The sequence below is a fragment of the Theobroma umbraticum genome, unplaced genomic scaffold (genome assembly GCF_002168275.2).
Source record: "Theobroma umbraticum cultivar Fairchild unplaced genomic scaffold, ASM216827v3 scaffold_50.0, whole genome shotgun sequence".
Classification (NCBI taxonomy): Eukaryota; Viridiplantae; Streptophyta; class Magnoliopsida; order Malvales; family Malvaceae; genus Theobroma; species Theobroma umbraticum.
Genome location: NW_018397261.1, coordinates 2,925,812 through 2,946,042, shown reverse-complemented (window position 1 = coordinate 2,946,042; position 20,231 = coordinate 2,925,812). Strand labels below are relative to the sequence as shown.

The window sequence follows — 20,231 nt, the reverse complement described above, 5'->3', positions numbered from 1 at the left end:
TTTGGCCCTAGTTATATGTACCTCAAAAGAGATTTGTTTTTTCATATCACAAGTTGAGCATAATGGTTATGAATCCTACCGTTCATTTTGTCATATTTTAATACATTCATGTAAAAGTTTTAATAATTGCAAAATTTGTATCTTGTCAGAGGTCCTTGAGGGGCATATTGGTTTTTGCATTTATACAGTGTATAATCTCCTCAAGGTCATAGTGACTTTGAAAACTTTAAAATACTGGCTCAATGATCTGGGTAACCTAAGACTTGCATTAGGAAATGCTTTATAATGTAACTAATTCTGTCTTCGACAATCTTTGCTTTTCCCTTTTCTTTTTCTTCTTTTTCAAATGTGTGCGTTGTGTTGCAGCATGTTTAGTCTGTTGGTTCTACAACTTTCAACTATAGACATGTGTATGTTACATTCCTGATGTTTCATTGAAGAAATATTATCTTTAATATTATATATTCTTTTTTTCTTGGTGATGATTTATGCCACACCAAGCCTACTGTAAAATTTATGCCATTGCTTGCCAACTCAAAATGGTGTACATGTTAAATTTACTTAACTTTTTTTTTTTTGTTGCAAAATGTAGGAAATACTCCAAAGTTAGGAAGTGGACTCTTGGTTTAGCAGCTGGTAGAGATCAAATAGCTGTGATCAGAGCTTCTGGTAGCATTAGCCGTGTCCGGAGTCCATTAAATGCGCCAAGTTCTGGTATCATTGCAGAGCAAATCATTGAGAAGATTCGTAGTGTCAGAGGTATCACCTGATTTTCCTTTCATGCAATGATGTGTAGATGAAATAAAATCTAGCTCTAAATTTTACATTTCACAGGACCAAATCCTATATCTAAGCAACTTTATAGTGACATACAAGTTAACTGCAATTCATAGAATTGATGTTTGAAGCAGTCCAAAGTTGTCTGATTACATGATGGCATGGGTTCTGCCAGTAGCTAAATGCATTATGATAGAAACCTGGATCTTAACAACCTTAACTGTTCAAATGGAAGTATTTACTTATTTTGAATCTCAGTTGCATATGCACTGGTTCCACCTTCAAAGAGGGAATAAAACAATAAAGCATATTGAATGCTTTTTCATCCTGAGTTTACAAGGCTTAAAGTTTGACAAATACAGAAAAAGGTAAAATATGATTGTCTTATTTGTGAAGTATGTTCCTTCAAAAGGGTAATTTGGTAGTCAGCTTGAAATGTTACCAGGTAGCTTCATAACACAACTGCCCATGTAGAAGAAAGAACTCAAAGAGCAGAAAATGTGACATATAAAATAACCAGGACCAGAATTGCAAAATATTGGAGAACTGGGATTTGGTCGAGAGAGAATCAGGATTTAAGAGAGAGGGAGAGGGAGAACAAATGTTCAGTCAAATAATATCAACCTTCTGCAGTGACTGAAAGAAAATAGCCCAAAACACAAAAGTCCTTAAGATTTAAATATTTGTCATTAGCATGAATGGTGTTTTGCTGCATTTATTTGTCAGTTCATTTTTGAATGATAAAGACTATTAAATCATATTCACTATTACTGTATGCTTTTACAATAGATGCATAAATGGACATTAATGTTTGTTTGATGAATTGAACAAAAAAAAGAGGGAGTAAAATCATGGCTTTTCCAACGCTCACTAGTGTTTATGTACTACAAAGCAGATAGCTTTTAAAATCCTTCTTTGGTGGATATTATTAGTTATATCCAAAGAACATGTGTGCATTTACATGTACAAAGTTGCTATAATTAATTTCTGCATGGGTGCTGGCTTATTTATGTCAGTTACTACTAATCCCCATTCCCCCCACCCTTAGTGATTTTTTTTTTTTTACAATTAAATTTACATTTACTGCAGAGTCGAAAAGATACAAGGCTGCTATCATCCGAATTGACAGCCCTGGAGGTGATGCTCTTGCTTCAGATTTGTAAGTGCAGCTATATTTTGACATTTTCTAGTAAGTGTCATTTTAAGGATCTAATTATTGTCAGACAACTAAGAATGTATAAGCTTTTGTTATCTGTGCAATACTGCAATGTCTTGTTTTCCTCCTACATTTTGTGGTACATGGAACTTTGTGGAGTTAGTAGTGGATCAGTTTTGGGTTTTGGCATGGTAAATAAGCTTGCATTTGTCAAAGTTTACCATGTGTATTTTCTGGTGGTGTGGCTGGAGAAGTGGTTAGTCTGATAACCTCCCCTGCCCATCATACTACTAGTGTAATCTTATCGGTGTAACTATATTTCATGAGTTTCTAATAAACATAGGTATTTTATTCTAAAATTAGATAAATCACACGTGAATATTTTAAGTTGAAGCATGTGCCCTCAGGTAGGGAAGGAACAGTTATTTGGGTCTGTGTTGCCTGTAGCCCAGTTGCAATGTTCCATGTTCAAGATTAGCAAGGTTCGCAATGGGTCATGAGTTTTCCTGAGTAAGTGGTAAACTTTGGAACCTGTAAATCAGTCAAGAGAGTTTTTGCTTTTGAATTTATCAGATCTTTGCTGATGATAGCCTTGCTGATATATCCATCTGACTAGTCTTCAGTCCTTCGACATATACCTTACCTGTTGCTAACAGTGGCCTCAAACAATTTGCAAACCATAAAGAGAGTTAGTTTCTACCTTTGATCTTGTAGTGCCTGACAGCCATGAGTAAGCAAGCTAATACATTAATCTCTATCAAATGTGTAGGCTAAATGGTACGAGTTCCATCAATTTGACGCGGTAAACTTTGTAGGCAAAAAGAGTGGGAGAATGATGTAGGAAGCTAACTAAAAAGTTGGAGTGCTTTTAATTAGGGTAAAGAAGAGAGGATTAGTTGCATAGTCGTCTTAGAGTTGGAGGATATGGCAAGTCATTCTGCCTACATGCTGCAGTGGACAGCTCTTTCTTCTTTCCACGCCGAATCAGTTGTGGATGTTCTGAAGCTGAAAATTCATCTTTATTTTTCTTTTAAATGTCCAAAATGTAAAAGAGATGATATTTGACTGTTAGAGGTTGGGTGTGTCTAGGTTTCTCTACCTCAGGAGGTAGGTGAGCTTCAGTGCTGGATTTGTTACAGTAATGTTCACTGCTGCTTGCTTGCTGTGTGCATTGGTTCCAGTGTGGCTTTGTTAACTTCATTCACCTTTACTCTTTTTTCAGCATTTTTATGCATTGCATTTCTTCAATGTCTGAGGTCCAATCGAATGTTTTAATTTTAAACAGTTTAGGAAGGGAATATCAGATGCATAAGTATACATGATGATTTCAAAATCACAGGATTTATACTTGAATGGCCATGCTTTGCTGCTGTATCTATACCATGTTGCTTCTGATGGCTGCATTGGCTTTTATTGCTCACTGGCTATTTAGATGCTTTCATCTAATTCAAATCTCTAAGTCAGCTGAAGATGAGAAGTTCCATACCAACTACCTGTGTTTTATTGCTCACTGGTTATTTAGATGCTTTCATCTAATTCAAATCTTTAAGTCAGCTGAAGATGAGATGTTCCATACCTAGTATATCTATGACAATGCAGCTTGGTCTTATTTTCAATTTCTCTTTACAGAGCACTAATGTTTATGATCATCATGTGGTCCTCCAAGCCACTGTTTTTTCATTTTTTAAAAAAAAAAATTGGCAGTGAAACTATGTTTTTGAGGCAAATGATTGGCTTCTGATATATAGAATACTATATATGTTAACCTTGGATGAATATCTGGGACCAAAAAAGAGAAGTAAATGAATCTATGTGAAAGATTGACAGATGAGGAACATAGGTTACTGATGTTCTCAGATCTAAATAGTGCAAGAAAGTGTACCAAAAAGGAATAATCCAGAATGCATCCTGCTTATTTTTGCATATTATAATAAGAGAATGACATAAACAAAATAAAACATATCCCTATAAAACGTGTAGAACTTTGAGAATTTGGCCATAAGTACTTTTCTTCTGACATGTCATTCTTTTTTTTTTTTTTTTTTTTTGATTTCATTCTGAATCATGTCAAATTTGGAACGTTGGTATCGTATGCTAACAATCAGCATTTGTATTGCTTTTTGAAATAAAAAAATGGATTATGAAAAAGAAAATCTATTATGGTCCTTTGGCTAACTATTGTTGATGTTTTATCATATCCAGAATGTGGAGGGAAATCAGACTTTTGGCTGAATCAAAACCTGTCATAGCATCCATGTCTGATGTGGCAGCTAGTGGGGGATATTATATGGCTATGGCAGCTGGGACTATCGTGGCTGAAAATTTGACTTTAACTGGTTCAATTGGAGTTGTCACAGGTGAACTAACTCTCTGAAATTTGATAAGCATGGAGTTTCTATGGCTGTAAAATAAAGAGATTGAAGTTGCTTGGGAGTCAGAAAACTGCCTATAAGTAAGCTATATGTGAAAGGGTGTTTTTTTTTGTTAATTTGTATATTCATTCTTTTTCTCTCAAGACATGAGTAATAAATCTAAAAAGAATATTAAATATTTGGCCAGAGGGAATTAAATAGAAATATCTAAAAGATACAGATCGGTTGGGTCCTCACAATCAGAAACTTGTTATAAGTTTTGCAACTTCTCTAAAAACCTTGAAAATCAAATATTTTTCCATTGAGTTTGTCCCCAAAACCAAAATATCCAAGCCTTATACCAGATTGCCGGTTGCAGATATCTGAGACATGAAATAATCGAATGTCTCATTTTGTACATGGTTACTACTTTGTAATATTTTTATAATTTTTTATTTTAATTGAATGTCCTTGTTGAATTACAGTTCAATTGTGATGCTAATATAATGCTTGTTCAATGAGAAAACCTGCAAACTAATTGCTTGAATTCATTCCTTATCTCTAGTTTATTATGACTAGACTAGTGAGTAACCTTCAAGATTCTGGTTTCAGAAATATTTTTATGGAAAGGTACTGTCACAGATCTCTGACTAGAAATAATCAAAGCAGTTTGTTGATGAATAATTCAATATGGTTTTTCTCACCGTTCACCACACGAAAATACTCTCATACAGGACTCAATTCCTTTTCGTACTGCTATCTTCATTAGGCTGTTCCAATAAACAAAATAAAAAAAAGATAATAGTAAAATGCTTTTGTAGATCTTAATCGGTCTTTTCCTCGTTTTTATGAAGAGATTGCTTTTGTGGCTGAAAACCAAAGATGTTGACTTCCTACATAAGCCTTTTGGATTTTTGCAAGTTATAAAATCAATTTTGATTTTGTTTTTCCCTTCCGCTTGCTTGCAGGGAAGTTTAATTTGGGGAAATTATACGAAAAGATTGGCTTCAATAAGGAGGTCATATCAAGGGGAAGATATGCTGAACTTTTTGCAGCAGAGCAGCGGCCTTTAAGGTTAATGTTTTTGTTAGATAGTTTGATTATGTCGAAAGCAAAAAGATATCCGTATTAGAGTATGATCTGATATTTGAGTTAAAAGCCAAGTTCTGCCCCTTGCCTGTTAATTATTCGTTGTCCTATTACTGGTCTTTTTTTTTTCTTCATTTTTTGAAAAACAGTTGTTCTTTTGTTTGGACTTTCTTTTTTAATAGACTAAAAGATAACTAATTTTAATATACCAGATCAGATGAAGCCGAGCTTTTTGCCAAGTCTGCGCAGAATGCTTATAAACAATTTCGAGACAAGGCAGCTTTCTCAAGATCAATGCCTGTATGTTTTTCCTTTTGATCTCCAGTTTTAGAAGCAATGCCAAGTTGCCTCTCTATTTTTCTTTAGAAGGGAAAAGGGGGAAAAAACCCTCTGAATATGAATTATTCAACAGGTAGAAAAGATGGAAGAGGTTGCACAAGGCAGAGTATGGGCAGGTAGAGATGCAGCTTCACGTGGTTTGGTTGATGCTATTGGGGGGCTTTCTCGGGCTATTGCCATTGCAAAACATAGGGCCAATATACCCCAGGACAGGAAGGTTAGTTCTTTACTGTTCATTTTATGACATGGAAACTTATTCCAAGGATGGAAATTACTATTGTTCAAATATCATTTTGAAAAAGCACAACTTACTCCAGATTGGTTTGGTAAACTCTGTAAATTTATGATAACTGACACGCGTAAAGATTTTCTGTTATGAGATTGGATATTATAACCCCTAGGATGGATGATATGATGAGTTAGTCTTCAGATATCATTTTGTCCTTGTAGTTTCCTTGGTTTAATCCAACAGGGATACTGCTATGTAGATGGCCAAATCAATATGAAAAGAGACCTAACGTTTCTGTCATGTAGCTGATGCGGTACTGCCCTAGAGGGACCTAGGCTTTTGCATCTTAATCTTGTAGTTTTTCAATCGTGAGATTTCTATTTGGTGGTGAACAACTCTTGTTCTCAGACTTATCAGGGGAAATCCTGTAGGATAATCTATTTTTGCAGGGCCGGTGTTGTGGAGGAATCAGTTTCTTGGCATTGTTAGTGGCCACCAGGCGTAACTTGTAAGCAACAGGGAATTAGCCACCATCCGTTAGGGCTGATACAAAATGCTATATGATAGAACTGCATCCTGCTATATAATATAGAATAGGACACATGTTCATGTTTTTCTGCATCCAAAATAAATTATGCACTCATATCATGTTAAAAACTTATGCTCTCAAGGCTTTGCAGATAACCTATTTGGGTTGAGTGTCTTTTTTGTCTTGTTCTTGTTAAGGACAGCTTTTTACATTTTTCTTCATCGAAAATAAATTATACATCATATGTCATTTTGGAAAATTATGCTTTCTCAAATATAGATGAATGTGATATAATGGAGTAGGTTACACTTGTTGAGTTGTCGAGACCTTCTCCGACACTACCAGAGATCTTAAGTGGCGTAGGGAACTCCATAGTTGGAGTAGACCGAACGCTAAAAGAAGTGCTGCAAGACTTGACGTTTTCAGATGGAGTTCAGGCCCGGATGGATGGAATCGTGTTTCAGAGATTGGAAGGATTGTCTAATGCTACCCCACTCTTCAGTTTGATAAAAGATTACCTCAGTTCACTTTGAGCTTTAAACAATTGCCTTGTCCTTGTTATTTTGGCTCCTTTCTTATAGTAATTCTCAAGAGAGTATTTTGAGTCAATAAATTTTTAGATGGATTCTTTAGACGTGGAAATTTATTTCTTCATAGTAGTTAATCCATTTTTATAAGAAAAGACAGAGACTGCTCTATTGTTCACTATTTTCGGATATTTACAGTAATGGAGCATTATATTTCTCATTTAACGTTGTAGAAAGATAAATCATAAAGTTCTCTTTTTCTCTTTGAATTGTTTGTGACCTTTCTTTCTTTTATGAATTGGCCTTAAGTTTATGCACTGACTGACTATTCCTTGTGAATGTTAAAGTCTATAATGGTTGTTGACCTGACCGAAGTTCTTTGTTCGTTTCGTGCTTCATTCCTCATCTCCAGACTGGTCAAATCCAGCCTCCAAGGGGGAAAAGGAAAAAGAAAAATTCATATGCATAATTATTGTAAAATAAACATGTTTATTCCAATAAATAACATTTTTTCTAAAATATTACATTTAGCTAATTTAATTTATTTATTTTTAAATAGTTAAGGATTATCTAAACGTCCTCTGCCAAAAGAAATAAGGTGTTTGTTCTTTTTGATGGACAAAAACCCTATAATTATCTCTTGCATTTCAAGTGATAAAAAAAAAAAAAAACGTTCTGTGAAGTACATTTCGGGCTTAATTTTCTTTCAGCACAACGTACACGTTTAGCAGATCAATTCGGTTCTCCTTCCCGGCTCTTTCCCGGTAGTTGCTAGTTGCTAGTTGCTACTTGCTTGCCCCTGCGGCGTTGACCTGTGCGAGGAAATGATATTCTTCGTGTTTCCCCTCTCTTTCCAAACAAAATCAGTGTTTTCGATAGACTTTTCTTCTCTTTCTCGGTGTTAAAAGTGGTTTTCATATGATAACATGAATTGCTAAATTACATTACCCAACTTGACACCATTCTTGCAGCTTATTCTCCAATTTGTAAGGCCATTGACCGTCTTAGAGCAGTGATGATTGGCAGGAATTCCTGTAGCTACTTTCTAATAATACTTTTGATTCTACTTATTTCCTTATCACTTCTGATCAGTGCTGAAATCGTAGACTACCCATCATCTGCGACTTCCCGAATTCCTGGAGAAACGTTCCGTCATCTGACTTAAGTTTCTGGGAGACAGCCGGTGTGAGACCGATCCTTGTTAATGGAATGTTCGTTTGTGGCTTCCACTGTGGCTTTATGGGTGACAGTTGCCTATTTGCTGTCTCCATCTTCAAGACCAGTTCTGATGGTAACGCTAGCTTTTCTCCACAAGTGGTGTGGTCTGCTAATAGATACAATCCAGTTGGGCTTGGAGCAATATTGCAAGTTACTCGAGAAGGAAGGCTAATCTTGCAAGATGACAACGGTGCTGTGGTTTGGTCCCCAAATACAGTTGGTAAGTCTGTTTCCAGGTTAAACTTAACTGCAGAGGGAAACCTCATGCTGTTTGACAATACCAATAACATGGCTTGGCAGTCATTTGATCATCCAACGGACTCTATAGTTCTTGGTCAAAGGCTAGTGACAGGGCAGAAGTTAAAGGCAGGTGTATCGACATCCAACTCAAGTGATGCTTTGCATGCATTTGCTATAATTGATGGCAGGTTCACTGCTTATATGGATGCTGATCCTTCCCAAATCTATTATACAAGTTTAGTGGAGGAAATGAATACAGGGAAACATTATGCAGAATTCCAGAGAGGGAGGTTTGGGCGATTCAACGTGGCAGATACAGCTAATTTTATACAGTTGGGAAGTGACGGCCACTTGAAGGCATATGAGTGGAGAGAATCGCAGTGGGAGGGGGTTGATCTATTGGAAATTGGTCGATGTGATTATCCATTGGCATGTGGAAAATATGGCATTTGTTATGAACAGGGATGCGGTTGCCCTGAAACTGTAGCTCAAAGCGAAGCAACTTATTTCAGGCCAATAAATTATACAAGGCTGGATCTTGGGTGTTCTGCAATTTTACCCACTTCTTGTGATCTATCTGAACATCAGAGTCTTCTCGAGCTCCAGGGCATCTATTATGTTGCCAACCCAACGTTTGGTAATCAGACTTATGGCTTAAGGATGTTTCTTAATGAGAGTTATGTCATAACGTCTGGAAATGGGACTTATGTCGTATCGTCTAGTAATGAGAACTATGTCAAGACTATAGAAGATTGCAAGCAGGCCTGTTTAAAGAACTGTTCTTGCAAAGCTGCTATTTTTAGCGCTGTTTCTCTGAACTGCTATTTGCAATCTGAAGTCTTCTCCTTCAAAATGATGGCTTCTAATGTTCATCCACCTTTGATGTCAACTTTTATAAAGGTGCAAAATAATCCAATTGCAGAGAATTCCAACAAGAACCCTTCACTACCAAGCCCTTCACTACCAAATCCTCCTAAAAGGAGAAGAGAGGATATAGCAGTTATTCTGGGCTCAACTCTTGGAGCTATCTTTGGTGTGTTTCTTCTATGCATTTTCCTTTTTCTACGATTTAAAAAAGGGTTCAAAGAGGTTGAGGAGGATTATCTAGACAACATATCGGGAATGCCAACTAGATTCTCTTATGAAGAGTTAAAGAACGTCACAAAGAATTTTAGCAACAAGCTTGGCGAAGGAGGATTTGGATCAGTTTTTCAAGGAACATTACCTGCGGGTTCTGAAGTTGCAGTGAAACATCTTGATGGCTTGGGTCCAGTTAAGAAGTCCTTCATAGCGGAAGTTCAGACTATAGGAAGCATTCACCATTTCAATTTGGTAAGTTTGGTTGGATTTTGTGCTGAAAAATTTAGTAGGCTTTTAGTTTACGAGTACATGCCTAATGGGTCCCTGGATCGATGGATCTTCAACAAAAACCAAGAGCTTGCTCTAGGTTGGCAAATTAGGAAGAAAATCATTTTAGATATAGCCAAGGGACTAGCCTACCTTCACGAAGAATGCAACCAAAAGATAATTCACTTAGACATCAAACCCCAAAATATCCTTTTAGATGAGAATTTCAATGCTAAAGTTTCAGATTTTGGGTTATCTAAGCTAATTGGAAGAGACCAAAGCCAAGTGATAACAACTATGAGGGGAACGCCTGGTTATATGGCCCCTGAATGGTTAAGCTCAGTCATTACTGAGAAGGCAGATGTCTATAGCTTTGGTGTTGTGGTCCTAGAAACTTTGTGCGGGCGAAAAAATGTGGATGGATCTCAAAAGGAGGAAGATAGGCATTTACTGGGTGTTTTTAGGAGAAAGCTAGAAGAAGGGCAACTTCTGGATCTAGTTGATAACTGCAGCGATGATATGCAGTCAAATGCAACCGCTGTTGTGGAGATGATGAAGGTTGCGGCATGGTGTTTACAAACTGAATATTCCAGGAGGCCTTCCATGTCCACTGTGGTGAAGATTTTTGAGGGTTTGGTTGATGTTGCGGGTAACTTGAACGACAATTTTCTAAATGAATTAACATCGGAAGCTGTGGGGACTTTTGCTTCAACAATTTCACCATCTACGCTATCTGGGCCGAGGTGACGGTCATGGATTCATAAAGATGGGATGTAAGGTACGTTGCCAAGCTCAGCAGTGATAGTTCAATTCAATTCTGTGTTGGCTGCCACTGTATTTGGATATGGTTGCCCCTTTTAGTTTTGCCCCTTGTATTACTTTTAGAATTCCCCTACCCGGTAAGTAGCAAAATTTATGTTCGAAGCTTTGTTTTGTTTCATGTTGGATGTATCCTTGTTTTCATCCCAACTTTTAGGCCCCAAGAAAAGGTTGTCTAGTTTGCATGATATCCGGTAAGACCCAGACAATGGTAGAATAGAAGTAATTTTTTTTTAGGCAATTATTAATTTAAGTCAATGTAAATCCTTTCAAGTGTTAAAATGACCTATTTACTGCATACAACTAACCAAAGAATAGAATGCAAAAAAGTATTTCAATTAACTTTGTAATTCAAAGTCTAATAAAAGAAAGACAAGTCGTGCCATCTTTTTTGACAAATAAAAAAGAAATTCAAAATTGGACACTATTAAATCGGGCAAAGGAAATATAATTCTAAACTATCATTTAATATTAATTTTGGTTGATTGAATTATAATTATAGTTATTAAAAAATAAAATTTATCTCACAGAAAAAAATTGATAATTGCATTGAGGATTTTATTTTTTTTTCCCACGTGATCAGTTTTAAGCAAATGTAAATTGATTGAAAAAGAAAAAAAAATTAGTAGACTCAACAGATCCTTACTATGATTCAATGTTAACTTTAGTCTCTCCCTCTCAAAATGATCTTTTTTACAAGAGGGAGCACTTTGATTAATATTTAAAAAAAATTTATTAAAATTTATCCAATTTTACCATTTGAACTTAATTTAAATGACTCTTACGAACAGTGCTGAATAGCCCGTTTGATTTGATAATACTTAGTAGCTTAGTTTTTGAATTGTTTGGGGCCTAGCACGTGACCAAGCATTTACAAATTTAAAATAACAAAATTAACTAACCTAAAGAGAACATTTTTACACTTGTATCTAGAATGGTTAGATTTATTTATGTTTTGTACCAAGATTAATGATTAGTTACATATATAAACCTAACTTACAATGATGAAGAGTAACATGTATTTTCGCACATTTCAGTTTCTCGATTTTGCTAATTCTCAAATTTACTACAATGGAGAAATAATTTTTGGCTTTTTTTTCTTGCTCTAGGGAAAATCAAATATTCGAGTCCAAAAAAGAAATAAAAAATATGGAAGCACATAATAACAAAGCATGCCATGCCTATATATTCTGTTGTTACACGTTATGGTTACTAGGCTTTTGTTACACGCCATTCTTTAGTAAGCAATTGTTGCCACATGCCATGCATATATAATAAGTCTTTACTCGGCATGCCCACTAAGCACCATTTGTTAGATGTCAAGCTCTATGGAATGTGTCGTTAGATGCAACGGGCTAATTTGACATATTATTACACATCATGCCTTAGTAGGCAATCGTTGCCATTTGACATGCATATGTATTGTGTTGTTATACGCCATGCTTATATATTGTATTATTACATGCCATGCCTATGTATACATTGTAATAACATGTCATGCGTAACTATACCCTGTTATCATACGAAAAATTATATTGGTCATGTTGTTCTTATGAAAAATTATATTTTGGAATTAATTATTAAACTTTAAAAGACGTTAAACTAAACGGAAATCAAAGACACCACTTCAACATTACAATAAATCAAGTGTAAACCCTAAATAGAAATTTAAATAGTTAACAATATAAGCTCTATTTGAACACTGCTAGCAAAAATCCATAATGTGTATTGCATCCTGAACCATGTGTCTGACTTCATTATAGATGTGTGTTTGGACAATTCAACGCTTCAACACTTCACTGTTGAAGTCTTCGTCTTCTTCATACAATAGACTTTACAACACTTGAATTCTTCTGCAACTAGCATGTGGTATGTTGACATATAATGAAATAGTTGGGTCAATGTCCTATACTCCAATTCTTACTAAATCACTTAGGCTTTACTTGCACCTCGATCTACACATTCATGGATGAGCATCACTTACACCAATGCCATACGTAAAGATTGCAATGTCATTTAATTGCCTCCCATGTGGGCAACATGTACCCACAAATGTGTAAGTGGCAGTGCAAGCAAAAGCCAAGGCTGTTCCACACAAAAGTTTTTAGAAGAATTGGATTCCAAGGCAAAGGCGAGCTAAACTACCATTTGAAACACAACTAATTAGTTATAGGTCGAGTAGGTTCCTTGATTTCCTCCTAGATTTCTTCCTTAAATCGCTTTAATGCCATCAGAAGTTTGTGAAGCTTTTTAAGTTTTGAATTAAATCATGGTGGGGTTTAGAAATGTTGGGGTTAGAGTTAGGGTGTTATGTGAATTTGAATTGTTAGGGTTAGGGTTAGAGTTAGAGTCATTACATACATATGGTGTTTATGGTTTTCAGACTTTCACATTAATGTAGCTGTTCCATTTAATGTGGACTTCATGGAAATGTTGTACACATCGTGTAACAATTGTAGACTTAAGGCATGGCGTGTAACAATTGTTTGTATAGGCATGGCATGTTTTGTTATGCGGGCACCTTCAGTGGATTTGTTACACACGAAAGAATAAATTGGAATGTAAACATATTTTTACATGCCATGCCAATTTCAGTCAATTTGTTACACGCTAAAGAATAAAGTGAAATGTAAATCATTTTTTCATCTTTCACTTACACCTCATGTTCTATAATTTTGCTACACGCAATGTTATAAATAAAACCTCAAAGGGGATAAAGCTCAAGCTCATAAATTGATAGTCACCCATGGTGGAAACTCAATTCAACGCTTGGTATAATGCCAAGTCTTGAGTTTAATGAGACAAAATACATCATCTGCAAGTGGCAATTAGCACTATAACATTTTCAAATAAAATATCTGTTGGAAAAATCATATTTGAAAAATCATGTTAGTTGGAAAATAATAATAAAAGAAAAGTAATGTTTGTGGAAAAAACCAACCGACATGATTGTTTGAAATAGACATAAATTGTGTCCATTAGGAATAGGCACCTAAGCCTATAAAAAAATTCACCTTTAAAACAATAGAACGTACAAAAAACAACAAAACAACAAATTTCCCATTCTTTCTCTGCATTCTTCAAGTTTTCTTTTATATCATTTTGCTATAGAAAAATCTTATAGAAGTTTGATAATTTTGTCATACTCTGGTGAGTGCTCAGTAGATTGATTTCGTTATAGCAAAACACTATCAATCACTAGGCTTCATTGTATCTTCGAGGTTTATATGTCGGTAACTTTTTTGCATACTACAAGTGGGGGCGAATAAAACCTTAAAGATATTGGCATTGATACACGCCTTAAAGCCAAAATTTCTTGATTTTCCAATTCCATGTTCAAGCAACAGATTCAGTAGAATTCTTTTCCTTTTGTGGTCTTTTTCATGGAAATTTTGATTATCTTTTGTTCTTTGTCTCCTGCTTTCTTAAAAAAGATTTTTGTATGGTGACATAAATCGTTGAATGTAGTTTTTACAACTCTAGTTTCCTAGCTCATAGGCCTTTCCACAGGACCATTAGCAAGAATTATACTCTTTTATTTTTTATATTAGTATTTTTTTTAATTGGGGGAGAGGGGATTTGAAACATTTTCTTTAGGCAAAGGGATAATACACCAACTAATGAGCCAAATACTTGGGTGTACTTTTTCATTTTTGATATGTTTTAAAATAAATTTTTTAAACACTTAATTCGTTTATTTTTTTATATTATTAATTGTTATAAAATATAACTTGAAAACACAAGTATGAGTGAAATTATTTAGAGCTAAGAAAAAGATCTTATTCAAGTATGTATTTGCAAATGAAGTGAAGAGCCTATTTATAGGCAAATAACCCTTGAAATCCTAATGTTAATCTAATTTAATCTATATCCAAGTCTAGATATACATAATCAAAGCCAAGAGCTCAAATCAAATTACACTTCTTGTGTCTGGCCTGTTGTGCTATTTGATTTAGTATGCACTTCTTAAGTCTTAACATAATAGACATTCACACGTATTTATAATATTCTCTTAGAATGTCCATTGTATTAAAAACATACCTCTTTAAAACTTTACTAAAAAAAAACCTCATGAGAAAAAATTCGAGTAAAGGAAAAAGAGTGCATAATTCTTTTCAAAAATATGTTTTTGAATTACTATCTCATTAAAAACCTTATTAAAAAAAATCTAATTGGAAAAATCTTGATAAAGGAAAAGAGTACAATGCGTATTTTACTCTCTTTAATGACTGCATTATTTAAGATCTTTAAAACATCGCATTTCAGTTTTTTGCACCAACTTTTCAAACGTTACAGTAGGTAGGACTTTAGTAAATAAATTTGTTAGATTGTACTAGAACGAATTTGTTAAATACTAATATCATTTTTTTTCTTGGACATCATGAACTTGCCTCATGAATTGCTAAAATTTCTATAAGGTTAGAAGACGTAGCAAATATAGTTTGTTTTACAAAACATTATGAAATAGTCGTACCTTCATATACGAATAAGTAACTTGTCTAAAATCGAGCCTTTTGTAGATCAAATAAATATTTTGCATCCACATAACAAATTAAATTTGATTTTGATGCGTTTGAGTATTATAAACACATGTCCATTGTTCTTCGAAAATATTGAAGTATATGTTTAAATCCATTCCAATGTCTTCGAGTTGAAAAAGAACTATCGCTTGCTAATAAATTTACAGGAAATGATATATCTAGTTATGTTTTACTAGCAAGATAATTAGTGCTCCAATTGCACTAAGATATGGTACTTCAGGAATAAGAAGTTCTTCATCATCCTCATAAAGTCAAAAAGGATTCTTTTTCACATCTAGTGACCTTACAACTATTGGTGAATTCAACAGATATGCTTTGTCCATATAGAATCGTTTTAGTATTTGTTATATAATTTGATTGATGAAAAAAAAATTTATTTGTCAAATGCTTAATCTGAAGACCTAAACAAAACTTTGTTTTTCAAAGTCTTTCATCTTAAATTCTTTCATTTAAGTAATCCATAGCTTTTGATAACTTTTTAGAAGTCTCAATAATGTTTAGGTTATCAACATAGATAGAAATTATGACAAATTCAAACCCAAATTTTTTTAGAAAACACATAAGCATATAGGATCATTTTTATAGCCTTTTTTTAACAATATTCATTAAGGCAATTATACCACATATGTTCATATTGCTTTAATCCATATACATATTTATTTAATTTAATCAAATAAATTTATCAAAAATTCAAATTTTGTGCTTTAGGCAACTTAAATCCTCCTTGGATTTTTCTATAAATATTAATATTAAGTGAGCCATATAAATAGGCAGTAGCTACATTCATTATATGCGTTGCAATCTTCTCATATATTGGTAGACTAGTTAATATAGAATTGTAATTGCATCCACCATAAGAGAATATGTCTTTTCATAATCAATACTAGGTCTTTGGGTAAAACCTTGTGCGACAAGTTGTGCCTTATATCTCATAATTTCATTTTTGTACAAATACCCATTTATATCCTATTGATTTTATATCATTTGTTGTATAAACTTCAAGTTCAAAAACTTCACATTTTGCAAATGAAGTCAATTCCACCTTGATTGTGCCTTCCCACATTAGCCAATCATTTTCATGTCTACATTCATCAACAGTTATAGGTTCAAGAACCTCATTTTCTTTCATCATATTAAGCAATCTATTATATGCGAAAATATTGTCGACATTTATTTCATTCTGGTTCTATCTTTTCCCGTCATGACATAATTTATTGAGATCTCTTCATTTTCATTGATTTAAGGTACCTAATTTTTTTAAAAAAATTTTATCAATTATATTAAGGATCTCTTTTAAAATTTATGTTTCCTCTTTCTGACCATCTAATATATTTGCTCATTTTCTTTTTTGAGAATTTTATGTTTGGAACTGATTGGTTTCTCACGCTTTTAGCAAGCCTTGTCCTACAAGGACATCAATTTTAACAAAAGCATTTGCAACTCGTATATAAGATTTATTTATTCTCTTTATGTTAGTACATATATCTGAGAACTAATTTGCTATATTTTGAATATGAATTATCTTTTGAACTTTAAGTTCATTTTGATTTGTATTGAAAATAAAACTAGATAATAATAATGCATTCTAAGAAATTTTTTTTCCAATGACAAATTTTGTCCTTTTAGTGTTGAAAAATTTGGTTCATTACAATGAAAATTGGCAAACCTTACTGTCAATAAATCTCTTGTTAATGGTTTTATATATTCATTTATAGATGGAGATTCATATCCAACATATACTTATAGCCTTCTTTGAGAACCCATTTTGTGCATTGTGGTGGAGCAATTGAAACATATACCGCACATTCAAAGCTTCCTAAATGGGAAATATTTAGTTTTTAACTATAAACTGATTGTACAATGGACAATTTATGATAACTCATTGGCTTGATGCATAAAAGTGTTGTTGCATGCAAAATGGCATGCCTCCCAAGCAGAAATGTGAAGTTTAGTTTTCATAAGCAATAGCCTTACCATTACTTGTAAGTCTTTAATAAACGATTCTAATATACCGTTTTTTATATAAACATGAGTAGCAGGTTGTTCAACAGTTATTCCAACTAATATGCAATATCCATTAAAGGCTTTAGATGTAAATTTACTAACATTGTCAAGATAAATAGTCTTGATTGCATAATCAAGAAAATGTAATCATGAACAAATGATTTTGACAAGTAATCTTGTAAATGCCAAATTGTAAGTTGATAATAAGTATATATATGATCATTTAGTTAATGCATTTATTAAAACCATAAATTATCTAAATAGTATATATAGTGGATGTATGAATCCACATATATCACCTTGAATATGTTTCAAAAGTGTAAGAGATTCAGTTCTAACGTTAGCTAGTGATAATCTAATAATTAATTTGCCTTGAGAGCAAGCAATATATAAGAATTAATTAGATTAAAAAAAATTTTAGTTTTTCAACAGATAACCACATGAATTTTTAATAATTTTTGCATCATCCTTGATATGGGATTATTTAACTAGTCGTACTAGACATTTAAATCATTAGTAAACTTATGATTTACTATAATATGAATTTCAACAGTTCTAATAATTATGTAATAAAATCTAGAGAATAAAGTAGGTAATTTTTCAACATAGATTTCTTACTCGAAATAATAAATGTAATATAGAGGTATTAAGTGTTTCTTTCATTCATTGTCTCAAATCTCCATTTAGAAGAGTTTTTTAAAACTTAATAAATTTCTTTAAGACTTAGTTGAAACTAATACATCTTATATTATAAACTTTGTTCTTTGAGGTAGTATATTATTGGCTCTTTTGGAGCCTTCAATTAATCTTGTACTATTAAATAAATATTAATATACATATATATATATATAGATATACTAAAAAACTGACAAGTTAACATAAAAAAACATTAGATATAAAATTAAAACATATAATAAGAATATATCATTTAAATATAATGAGAACATATAAAAACATCTTCATGATAAAATTATCCCAAAACATAAAAAATTTCATTCTTATATATTTTAATCATCAATCACATGATTAATTCTTTCTTTGAAGTCAATAAAAAAATCAGCAACATCCAGATGTATTATATTAAGTTGGCCATCGTTAAAATCATTTTGAACAAATTTTGCTTCGATTTTTTTCTTTTTAGCTTTCAATGATGCTTGATAAAATTCAACAAGATATTTCAGCGTATAACAAGTACGTGACTAATGACCTATCATGCTACATTTTTTATATTCCTTTTATTTTGTCCACTTTTATCTTTTTTTAATATATAGTTTTTCACTATTTATTCACTCTTGGTGGTTAAAAGTATTCATCATCCACTTTTGGTAGGTTAAACGAATTTATCATCCATTCTCATCCACTTTTGGTGAGTTAAAAGTATTCGTCATCCACTCTTTATGGGTTAAAATTATTCGTCCACTCTGATAGATTAAAAGTATTCATATACTCCTGGTGGATTAAAAGTATTTTTATTATTAGAATAATGATTGTAATCACCATAATTGTAATAATTATGGTGATCTTTTTCATGTCCATAACTATATTTATTAAATGATGTCGCATTCATTTCAAAGAAAGGATAAGGTTTATGATTTTTTATTAGTAACTGATTATTTTGCTTAATTACAAAAGGACTTGAAATCCAAAACAAAATATATTGTCAAATTATACAAAGTATAGTATTTTTCACTTGTTACAAAATAAATATCATACAAAGTCAATTTCATTTGTTCAATTCAAAATGTTTTATGCAAAATCTCATAGTATCAAAGATAGATTTACATATATAGAGCATAATCATATTTGAAATTCAAAACAAAGAAATCATGTATTGAGCAAATCATATTCCAATATCAAAATAAAAAGATCATATACAATTATACATATTCACATACTCAATCCAATATAATAAATTAATGGACAAAATATGATACATACTACAAGATAACAAATTCACATTCTAATTTAATAAATCAAGAGACAATATAATATACACTACTGATAGCAAATTCACATTAAGGTTGATTTTTAGAGAATGAAAACACTAAATAGATATCAAGCCACTTAATTGATTTGCTAAAACAAAAATAAAAAATCAATCAGTGAAAAACTAAAAATTAAAAGCCAACCATTAAAATCCTTTTGAAACCTAAAGATGATGAAAAACTGAACGATACCAAAGCTTGAGAGATTAAAAGATCGTGCTGATAACGTATTATGAAATATAACTTGAAAAAACAATTATAAGAAAAAGTATTTAGAGGGAGTAAGAATATCTTATTAAATGGTGTATTTACCAATGAAGTGAGAGGTTTATTTATAGATAAATAACCCTTTAAATCCTAATCTTAATCCAATTCAATCTATATCCAAATCTAGATATACATAATCAAATCAAAGAGTTCAAATCAGATTACACTTCTTGTGTTTGGCCTGTTGCACTGTTTAACTTGGCCTAAACTTTTTTTGTCATAACATAATAAACATTCACACATATATTTATAACATTAATTTATTTTTATGATTTTTTTATTTTTTCCATATTAAAAAGTATTGAAAGTTTACTAGAAACAATTTTAAACTTTTAGTATAGATTACATTAGAGTCAAAATTTTTGTCTTAAACCACTATGATTTTTTTTTTTAACATTTGGATTATCTTGATGTATTAATTGCTAGAAACCAATCTTTACTTCTAAATATGAACTAATCAATTCAAAAATTGACATGGATGCAAAGGAGTTTGATTCATCTAAGCCAGATATATTTCTAATTATAATTTATATTTATTCCCAATATGTAAAAATATAATGGATCACGCACAAGAAAGATGACTTAGTGAGAAAGTAACTAGTGAAATCAAGTTGGACTTAATTGCTTTGAGATTGTGAACTTCAAGGCTTTAATTGAAATGGTTAATTAAGTCATAAGGCAATTTTACAATAACTTAATAGTTAAGTTAAACCTAATTTTGCTGTGTAAATAAAATGCTTTGATTACCCAAAATGAAAAGAATAAGGGTCCGTTTGGTATACTGCAATGTAAAGCACATTACCTGCAATGTGG

General features: G+C 32.6%; 2 protein-coding genes across 3 annotated transcripts in view; both read left to right on the top strand.

The window, feature by feature from the left end:
* SPPA (signal peptide peptidase) overlaps positions 1-7,217 on the top strand; it is a 12,751-nt gene extending 5,534 nt beyond the window's left edge. For both annotated transcript variants that reach the window (XM_021431087.1, XM_021431086.1), the window contains 7 exons: positions 593-759; positions 1,867-1,936; positions 4,136-4,290; positions 5,253-5,358; positions 5,586-5,673; positions 5,786-5,929; positions 6,773-7,217. In XM_021431087.1, the coding sequence (XP_021286762.1) occupies positions 593-759; positions 1,867-1,936; positions 4,136-4,290; positions 5,253-5,358; positions 5,586-5,673; positions 5,786-5,929; positions 6,773-7,003 (961 nt within the window). In that variant the 3' untranslated portion in view covers positions 7,004-7,217. The remainder of the gene's footprint in view (positions 1-592; positions 760-1,866; positions 1,937-4,135; positions 4,291-5,252; positions 5,359-5,585; positions 5,674-5,785; positions 5,930-6,772) is intronic.
* Positions 7,218-7,683: 466 nt separating this feature from the next.
* Positions 7,684-11,021, top strand: LOC110418729 (G-type lectin S-receptor-like serine/threonine-protein kinase SD2-5). Its single transcript, XM_021431528.2, has one exon. The coding sequence runs from the start codon at positions 8,207-8,209 to the stop codon at positions 10,547-10,549; it is 2,343 nt and encodes a 780-aa protein (XP_021287203.2). The 5' UTR covers positions 7,684-8,206; the 3' UTR covers positions 10,550-11,021.
* Positions 11,022-20,231: the final 9,210 nt, after the last annotated feature.

What these genes read in the sequence shown, in the direction of transcription:
- LOC110418729 (XM_021431528.2), top strand. Translation starts at nt 8,207, where the DNA reads ATGTTCGTTTGTGGCTTCCACTGTGGCTTTATGGGTGACAGTTGCCTA.